The sequence below is a fragment of the Myzus persicae genome, unplaced genomic scaffold, assembly GCF_001856785.1.
Source record: "Myzus persicae strain clone G006 unplaced genomic scaffold, MPER_G0061.0, whole genome shotgun sequence".
Taxonomy (NCBI): domain Eukaryota; kingdom Metazoa; phylum Arthropoda; class Insecta; order Hemiptera; family Aphididae; genus Myzus; species Myzus persicae.
The window spans coordinates 256,766-267,510 of record NW_019101288.1 but is presented as its reverse complement, the minus strand read 5'-3'; the positions used below and the strand labels follow the sequence as shown (position 1 = coordinate 267,510).

Here is a 10,745-nt window from a genome sequence, read left to right as displayed (position 1 = left end):
ACAACAATTCAGTAATTTATTATACCAAACATTTTTTCTCGAAGTATTAATTGATTTTGTTAATATAAGTTGCAAAAATATCCATATTATACGTACAATCATAACTCATAAGGTCATAAGGTACAATATATTAAATTTCATTAAATACCTAGGTACCAACAAATATAGTTATTTTTCTTCTTGCGCAACCGTGTTTTGAAAGAAAATTTTTCTCGTACATATTTTTATGAGACGTCTTATAACATATCGTTTTCACGAAGGTACCGAGAGCAAACAGTTTACTAAAATATTTTCTCCAGTCGATAATCGGCTAACCGACTTTTTCAATGGCTCAGTGTTTCTAGTAAGTACCCTTGATAATATATTTTCGTTTTGGCGGCGATGAACAAAATTCATATTATGTATAGGTAGGTGCTATACTAAATAGTCATAGTACAATATACATGATACATATCATGTAATATGAGTAAAGAGTCAGTAAACCGCTTACTTTCGTTATATCTTCGCAAAACTACGTATACGTACATATAATATGTACTAGGTCAGCGGTTTCCAACCTTTTTAGCTGTGCGGACCACCAGTTTTATAAAAAAATCTTTGAAGCCCACAAATAGGTCACCTATATATACGAATGCAGAAATATATGTATATATATATACATTTATATGTAATATGTATAAATGTATAATGTATATATGTTACGGTGAAAGATGAATATTGGTGAATGTCGTCATTCTCCGGTGAATGACGTCTATTACCAAAATGATTTGATTATGTAGGTAAATGGTGTAAAAAACCAGATTATAAATTCAAATGTACATCTTTCACCGGCCATTGATGTCATTTACCAAAACTGGTGGTAAATGATGATAAATCTCAAATAATACACTGATTTTTTTACCATAGGTACTACTTATAATAATGATTCATTGTTGGTGGGTAATTCATTTTTTATTTTAGGTATTTATTTGAATGGGATAATAAGTTAATTAAAAATAATGAAATACGTACATATTATAAATTATTTATTTGTACAATTTTGGTTACCATGACATTTTGAACTGCACAACATTTCTGCTGCATTACAAGCACATTTTTTAGTTCCACAACCAGTTTTACAGTTGCATCGATTAAATCCTTGATGACCAGCTATTCCATGTCCTGCGGCTTCTCGTAATGTTATTTCCCTGTCTTTAATTTTTTTCATGGCTTCATCTAGCTCTAGAAATTTTTCTTTACACGGAGAAATTTGTGCTCGTGTATATTTGTGTTTCAACACCCCATATTCTGTACCTGATTCAAACATTCGGGTATTTATTTCATTTTAAATTAAATAAACATTATCAAATTAAAATTGGCTTACATAATTTATACATGTCATCTTAAATGTCTTATAATGTCTTCATATCATATTATTACTCGGGTTATCGACGTTATTGCTTGTTGGGATTTTCGTTTATCTATCTACTTCCGTCATGATATTTTTAACTAACGAAGCTTATTTGGCACCTACACGCTTATCGCTGTTCGTTCACACCGACATAAAAGTATTGAACATCATTCTCCAACTAAACTGGTGATTGACGACAATAACCGGGGAATGTCTGCATTTACAACATTTACCAATTTTTAGGTAAATGATGTCATTTACCGGGGAATGACGTCTTTTACCACGTTTACATCTTTCACCGTAACATATACAAACGTCAGTTGTTAGGACTAAAAAGAATTACAAAATCAATTGTTTATCACGAAAACAATTTATTAAACTTAATCACAAGTTAAACAATTTAGTGTGATTTTTGACATTACTTGTCCTTCACGAGAGAATCAATATCGGTATGAAAACTAGATAGTTTTAGAATTAAATCATTTTCAACGTTCAGTTTATTCCTATACTTATCGTTTTTTTCATTATTTGACACTAATTTAACACTACTGCGGAGTGTAGATAATATTGATAAATATTATTGTAACCAGAAATATTATTGGGCATGTACTAAAAATATTTAAAATTAAATATTATATATTTATATGGTTCACGGCCCAATATCACGCTGCTCGAGGCCCACAAGTAGGCCGCGGCCCATAGGCTGGGAACCGCCATACTAGGTAGTAGGTACCTACCCAAGGCCGCAGCTGGGGGGTCACCCCCCAGAAATGTTTTGTGTTAATATGTCTTGATAATATTATACATAAAATACATTACCACCAAAATGTGTAATCTTACAAGCCCCCAAAATTAATTTCCAGTTACAGCCCTGTACCTACATATTATATTATGGCTTTCGTGCCGCTTTCGTAAGCCTCAGTGGGTTTTTCGTTCAACGAAATATTAAGATAAATTACAATTCCACCGTTTATTACAAATATTTAGATAAAAAAATTGTCATAGTGGGCACTAGGTAAGTGCCTAATTTAAAAGTTGTCGCATGGTATCAGACATCAGTATAGCCCAGTATAGGTACCTATCTAAACTTACCAAGGTATCAAACATTATTAGGTACCTATAACCTATTGATTTTTAAGCGTAATTACGACACATTACAGACTAACTACAGCTTCGCGTGACCTGCTAAAGCCTATAGGCCGCATCATGCGCGTGCACGGCTGAATAATATTATTATTTATTCAAATTATAGTTATCTGCCAACTCTTTTAGATGCGTTTGAAGGTCTAACCTAATTTTCAAACAATATAGACAGCCGCGCATGCCTTTGTAAAATCGGCATTATAAATCGGCTTGTTATTGATTATAGGTTGACAATAAAGGTTATGTTATTTTAAATATGGTTAATACAGCCAGCAGCATAGCTGCATTCTGCAAGAGCTCTGTCAAGTGGGGGGAGGGTATTTAAATACTATTTTATTTTATTAGTAATATAGGCTATAACAGTGATTAAAACATTACCAACAAAAAAATCCAAGGGGGGAGAGGGGCACCCATTGCACTCTCATAGCTACTTCACTGAATACAGCAATAGAGCTAACGAGACGGAGAATATTGTAATGTAGGTAGGTAATGTTCTATGGCAGTATACTATGTAATATGTTTACAATACAGTATAATTAAGTACCTTACCTGCAAAGATGGATATTAACTAGGTAGGCAAATACTTAAAGCTAAGTTAAAAAGGTATTTTTTTAAAAATGTTTAACTATCTGGTTATTTAATTTCTAAATATCTTAATAATATAAATAATTATAATGAATCCATTATGATTGCAACTTTGCTTTTTTCGGTTGATTTGAAAGACCTAAGTCAAGTTAATTGTTTTCAATAACATTTACACAACTATACCTAACTACTAACTGTTCGGTACTATAAAGCATATGAAAGATAGTACTCATGAATGGTGTACACAATACGATTTATGACGACTTGTCAGTTTTCAATTATTAATGGTTGGCAGTCGACGCAGGAGGGTACCAGCTAGTATTATACTGGTTACCATACAATAATCGTAATGTGTTCAATCCATTGTATATTGTGTATAAGGTACCTGTTGAAATCGAGAACAAAATAAACTCATTTTCAATCCCAAATCTATATTTATATTGGAAAAAAAATAAACGTAATGGATAATAATTCACGACAGCCATTGAACGAGTCCGTTTTGAAAAAGCGCGCAACTGTGCTTTTAGGAGCGCGCGCGACGTCATTGGTCACATTGCTATCTCCACGCCTATCACGGTTCATACTATCGTTGACAATGAATAATTTATTGTTGTGGTGCGCGGCACGATCCATACCGTTTACACATAATACTTTTATCAAAATACTATCATCACTATTATAGTATCGTTCAAAGAATATTTGCTTTTATAATGATAATAATAAAATAACGTTTTCATGATTAGGTGACTAATAATAATATGATGTACTAATTAATATTGTCGTTCACTCGTCCAGCTTATATATTTTTATTTTTCGTTGCACACCAACACACACACACACTCACTCGCATACCGTCATCGTCATTTGTCTAGTGTACAGCCATTGCGGGCATCGTTCGACGACGTCCTACGCTCAGAAGCGAACTGATAGCGCACCTCAGTGTACCTACCATATTTGAAACCAACGGATTAAACGCCGGCAAGATGAACGATTACACTGCCAAGGATTTGAACGAGCCAGAAGACGGAGACACTAGAGGCGATGACGCCGACAACATTGACAAGCGTGCGTTTGATGAGATGAACAGTCAAGTGAGTGTTGCGTACCCATATATGTTACTTTTTATATTATCTTAATTTACATGTATACCTACTAGTGCTGTCGAACTGAGACTAGTGCTCACATCAACGTACAACCTTGTCAAAGGGTTATATCAGTGCCGCAACTAAGGTTAATAGGGCCGAGGTGCAATACCAAATAATAGGGCCCCTTACTTACCAATATTTTACAACATTTTTTCATGAAAAATATATTTATATATGTAAACGTTAAGTATCCACCACAATTTAAATTTATTTTTAACTAAAAAAATACAAATTTACATTAGATAAAAACATTTACATTACAAAAATAATAACATATTTATAATATTAAAATTACTTTAAAAAATTTTTTTTTCTGCTTTTTTGATTGGCAAAGTCAATAATTAATTTTTCTACATCAAGTTCTTCAGTGCGAGCTCTTTCTATATTTAATATACTTATGTTTGTTAGTTGGTCTTGAGATATCGAGTTTCTTAAATAGTTTTTAATCAGTTTAAGTTTAGAAAATGACCGTTCGGCCGATGCTACAGTCACTGGTAAACTTAAAAATATAATACAAGATGTAACAACTTCACTATACAAAGATGATAGGTCGTTTTCTATTAAATATAAACATAATTCTTTAATTGTTTTCATATCAGTGTTTTTTATAAATTCCTTTAAAGATAGAACTTGACTAGTTAAATCGGAAGTTACGTCAGTTTTGTAAAACTGAATAAAATCATAGCATGATTTTACTATTTCTGCTTCATTTAATTTTATTATATTTGGTGGCAATAAAAAATTTAAAGTATTTGATACTACTTTAAGTCCTTTAAAACGATCTTCGAGTTGAAATAAAGCAGTATCAACTAATGATAAAAAAGTGTCTGCTAGATTTCATAGTTTCATTTTCATCACTAAAAATTATGTCCGAAGGAAAGTTTATTGACGGTTTGCAAGGACCATATGATAGAATTTGTTTTTTCAAATTAGAACTGATTGTGATATTTTGAAAATGTCCTCTATCTGTTGGAAACTCCAACTTTAAATCCAATTCACCAACTAATCATATGCAAATGAAAAAAAAAAAATTTTTAAATTTCTAGAATAGGTACTATAATAACTTTAACTAATTGATATATTCCTGGTTTATTAGAAATAAACTATTACTGATTCTGCTTTAACTGGTAACATGATTGTTGCTACAGAACATAATATATATTTTATTTATAGAGTATAGACATTAGACACATATTATTATCTATATTATTTTCTAATTTACTATGTAATAATTTTAAGTCTTTTTCAATTATTTAAAGAGGGCCCCTTTGGGGCCCTCTAAATTCTCTGCTGGGGGTGCAATGCACCCCCTGCACCCCCGGTAGTTGCGGCACTGGGTTATATGTATTTACCAGTTTATTATTTTTAATAAAATAAACAATAACCATACCGACGATAGGTATCAGGCTATTCCATATTATTCATTTGCGTTTGCCTTACTGCAATGTGAGTGTAAACCCTCGGACTCGCTCTCGTTTTAGTCGTATGCCGTGCAGTGAATCATTTATACTATAACACCAGCTATTATGTTATTCTGATATTTTAACTCTGAGATTGCTTCTGCTTAGACGCTCAAAGTCCCAACATTCAGCATTGGCTTTGAAAATATATTGACTGATCGACTAAGTATGACTACCTATTTACTAAAAGTTAAAATACAACATAAGTTAATGATGATAGGTGTTAATTTGTGTTGATCAAACACCTACAACGTTCACTTGCGGGTAGTCTGTGTTCCTATTCCTAAAAAAACCATATTGTTTCGAGTCATGTCTTTAATTTTCTTACAGTAGAATGGTAGACATTAAAATAAAGATAATTTCCATTTGAATTATGCAGATAACAACATTCTACGACTGATATTTATGTCTTATATTATAATTATTTGGGGGGATTTTTTCATTTAATCATGAATGTAATAATTTATTTGACAAAAAATGTATGATTCAGTCCTGCCATTCACAAATAATAGCATACTGCAACAATTGTTGTAGCTAGAAATGGATTAAGATTCACTGATAACAATTTTTGGTTGGCATTTTTGTTCATATACTCGTAATAGCATACTTCTTTCTGAAATACCTTGTATTATAAATATGTATTATGACCTCCATAATATGGAAACAGTAACATTAAAATACATTTTTAACACGTTGACTGCCATGCAGCCGCTGGCTGCCTCAAGAATATTTATTATTTAACACCAAGTTCATTTTTCAGTGTTATTATAAATTTGTATGCATACTATTGAATTTGAAAAAAAATTAAAAATACAACAAAAAGTGTTTTATACATCCAAAAATTGCAATTATTCCCGCCACACCACAGCACATTTCCTAGATCATTATTGTAGCGCCACGGAAAAGTTAATAATATAAATCTAAATTAATTTACAGCAGCCCTCGGCCGTATCGCCTCCTACGAATGATATGGTGCGGCAGCCGGCGGTCTAAAAATTATCAATACCTGATTATTTTTATACAAACGCCGGCTACTGCATGGCAGTCAACGTGTTAACCTTCTAACTACAAAGCAAAGTATGCTTTATTATTGAAAATGTGTATTATTAATCTCACTTTAATAGAAACCTTTCATTTTTATATCCATACAATTTTTTTAAATTCTTATTAATTACTTTAAATAACAATTTGATAATCTTTGACTTCTAATAGACCAACAATTATATATTTTTAAACATTCATTGATAGTATACATTATCTATTTTCTATTATAAATAAATTAAGTAGGTTGGTGAGTATAAGAATCATAACATTATGCCCTAGATAAAAGGCAAATAATACATTATAAAAAATTTTGTAAAGGACTATTAATTTCTTTGTAATACAATTTTTATCTATTAAGAATTTTTTTGATAGTTTTCTTACAATCACATGCAAACTGATCACGCTTGATTTTTTTTAATTCTACTAAACACAATAGGTAATACATTATGCTGAGAATTTTAAAGCATGGTAACACAATTCATCTTGTATTATTTTCCTTTTTTCCTTTCATATGTAGGTAGGTACATCTAAATTTAATAAATGTTTATTATTTTTACAGAAAAATTACCAGTATAATTTATTTTGTACCTATTGCTTACCTGATTATTGAATTACATTTTAATGTAGTGTATATTTTATTTCAGATTCAACTTGTTCTACAAGATATGAAAGACAAATTCCAAACTATGTCTGATCAAATATTGTCGAGAAATATCCTTTTTCAACTACCTAGAACTTAAAAGAAATATATTATTTGACTTTGTCTAAGTTTAATTTAGTAAAAATGATGTTATTGTTTCTTAACTAATAAATACTAGATGATATGGGTGCACGTATCGATGATTTAGAGAAGAATATTTCCGATTTGATGATCCACGCTGGTCTCGAAACTCCAGACAAATGATATTTAGAATACTATCGTATTACAAGAAATGAATAGGTCACTTAACATTAACAAGATTATATGTGTATCAACTTAGGACCTACATAATTATTTGAAATATGATTAAAATTTAAACAAGGTAAACTTAAGTGTGTCATTGTCTATAAGTATCTCTAAACTCTGTCTAGCGTGATAAAACTCTGCAGTCCAATGAAAATTGTTTCTTCTGTTCACTGCAGTCCAATACCCTACTATAGTTGTTTCGAGAATTGCCTTGTTCTCTTGCTGGACAGAGTATATTAAATTTATTAATATCTATATATTATAATAAGTGTATTCGGTTTTTGTTTTTTTTTGTACTATTTAGCAGTTTTCTGCAATATTAAAAATTAAATATAAAATAACTTAAATTATAGATCCATACTAGTTTTATTTATACTCTATTCAGTTTATGGAAGGCTAGTCAGACAGATGAAAAGGCATTGAAACGGTGCATTTATCCTCAATATCGGCACCAACACTGCTACTTTTACTCACCCGCTAATCGTTTTCCGGAAATAATTTTAGTAGGATCATAGCCAACTTCAACTCGAACTCATTAGATATACTTAACTAACCATTTTTAAACTGAATAGACTATGATACAGTATGTTCCTTCCATTAGTTTAATTTATTCAACTCAAAATGACCAATATTAACCTTATTAAATCTAAAAACAGCTCAAACGTGCGATTTATTTTTAAGGAAATTTCACTGATGAGTAAATATTAGTATTTCTTTATACATTGAATATAATTTACCTTAAGTACCAATTAATTTATTCAACTTTAGGATTATAATTTTTGTTTTTCATTCAAAATATATTATACTTTTATTTTAAACACACATATTGTAGTATTTAGAGATCAGGATAACCTAACCTTTAATAGGTACCAACTGTTTTTAAGTTTAATTAAGACAATTTTCTAACCTAGGAATATCTGAGTAATATAATATGTTAAGTGGTAGTTAAAAGAGACAGCGGGGCACTTACATGTCATCTATCTGTAGTCAACATGTAATATTTGTCTCTTTTTACTAAAAGCATTTACATTTTGTCCATCATACTAACAGAACTTGCAATGTAACTGGCAAAGTCTCAAAAACACTTAAATTCTTTATTTAGTTTACTCAAGATTGATAATACTTTATGGTTTGTTTTTTCAGTTCAGTAATATCACTAAAAATTCTTAATTTTTTTCATTTTAAAATAAAATTTAGGTAGAATATTTAAATTACATTTAAAATGTTGCACTAATGATATCACTTAATTCCATGAGTTTAATTAGATTTCATTTCATTTTAACTATGCAATAAACAAAATATAGGTATTTTTCATTAAAAAACAGTCGGTACTTAATACTCTCAAGGTTTTCAAAATATATGATCACTATAGCATGATAAATTCATAATAACATTGTACAATAACTAAGAATCATTTAAACATTTTTTAAGAGCAATAGGTATTTTATACATTTTATTTTAAGTAAAACTATGATTTAAAAGTTCAGTGGAAATGTTTGATAACTATTTACATGACAATAGGTGTGTGGTTTTAATTAAGTATTTTAGTGTAAGCTAATTGGCAGAAATATTGGATATGCAGTTTTTTTAAAAAACAATTGCTGCTTATTATTATGTTTTTGTTATAAAAAAAAATGTAGGAACCAACAGTCTTTATTTGAATAAACTATGTGTAAAAAATATTATGTTTGGCTCCTAATTTATTAGTAAAAAAATGTAATGAGTGGTTTTACTAGATAATGAAAAAAATATATAGTTGTTCTGTTGTCTAATTTACATTATAATTATTATTTATTATATGAGTAGTTAAAATTATATCATTTTTTTTTTTTTGTATCCAAATAGTTTGGTTGAACATAATGTGACATCATTGGAATTCTATATTATTAATGTAGTTAATAACAAAGACCCTACTACCTAATTAAGTTTATTAAATAATAAACATAACATCTAATTTAATTTTAAGTGCATGTTTTATTTTAATACAATCATATAAGACAGAGTTTATAATGTTAAGCTTTGTCATTCTCTTTATATATCTATTATATGTATTTGTTACAGTTGATTTCTATTACATTTATCCTTATATTGAATAAAAACCCATACTTATTATACATCTTGTACTAATAATGAGTATTTAACAAAATACTTCATTTTTAAACCTTTACTAGTTTCTTAACGAAATATGACTTGCATTGAAAAAATGTAAATATGAAATGTTCAAATATTTAATTAAAAAACAATTAATTCGATTAAATGATTTCTAAGCAGAAAAGTTAACTGTTTTTTTATTCAGTTATAATAAAATAATCTTTTAAATCTAATCGCACGTCAATGCTTCACAGTTCACCATAAAATAATGTGTTTCAATTTATTTACATTTATAATTAAAAATAATTTTTATTTACTAGCTGTTTGTTTTTGTTTCTGGGATTTTTCCATACCTACTACTTATATTCAGTGCTTGAATAAAGTACTAAGAAAGATTAAAAATGCATATAACAAAAGAAATCCACTGCTTATTTTTTTAAATGTTTTCATTTTAATGTTACAAAGTAAATAATATTTTTTTATGGATTCATTTTAACTAGTTTTTTTTGTGGAATGCTTTTCTAAACATTTTGAAGATGTTACATATCATATTAATAAATTTAAAATTACCCAGGTTAACTTTTTTTTTCTATTTTGTCTGACAGCGCTGCATAAACTGTGTTTGCATTGCTTCTGCGAGTACCCAGGTTAACTTAAAAATATAGGACTAATCCATCTATTTTTTATAGTTCATTAGTTGTGTGATTAGAAATTCTCAATTTTACTCAATTAATATATTAATTAGCTGAATTACCCGGCGTTGCCTGGGAAAAACTCCTTTTAGGTGTAAAACGCTGTGAAAGCAATGTCTTTTTAATTGTAAATTATATGATATTTTTAAATGTAGCCACATCAGTCTAGAATTGAAGTAGTGTTGTTTGGACACCCCCTTCCATAAAGCCGTCCAATTTTTGTAAATTAATAACCATATTACTTATTGT

The 10,745-nt window shown here is 29.4% G+C and overlaps 1 protein-coding gene across 1 annotated transcript; it reads left to right on the top strand.

Annotated features, from left to right (window-relative positions):
* The first annotated feature begins 3,750 nt into the window (after window positions 1-3,750).
* Window positions 3,751-9,827, top strand: LOC111028547 (heat shock factor-binding protein 1). Its single transcript, XM_022307235.1, has 3 exons — window positions 3,751-4,209; window positions 7,412-7,478; window positions 7,583-9,827. The coding sequence occupies exons 1-3, from the start codon at window positions 4,102-4,104 to the stop codon at window positions 7,669-7,671; spliced, it is 264 nt and encodes an 87-aa protein (XP_022162927.1). The 5' UTR covers window positions 3,751-4,101; the 3' UTR covers window positions 7,672-9,827.
* The last annotated feature ends 918 nt before the right edge of the window (window positions 9,828-10,745 follow it).

Excerpts from the sequence above, each read along its gene's own strand:
- LOC111028547 (XM_022307235.1), top strand. The coding sequence starts at position 4,102 with ATGAACGATTACACTGCCAAGGATTTGAACGAGCCAGAAGACGGAGAC. Across the intron at positions 4,210-7,411 it reads TTGATGAGATGAACAGTCAA|ATTCAACTTGTTCTACAAGA; the intron begins GTGAGTGTTGCG and ends ATTTTATTTCAG. Across the intron at positions 7,479-7,582 it reads TGATCAAATATTGTCGAGAA|TAGATGATATGGGTGCACGT; the intron begins ATATCCTTTTTC and ends ACTAATAAATAC.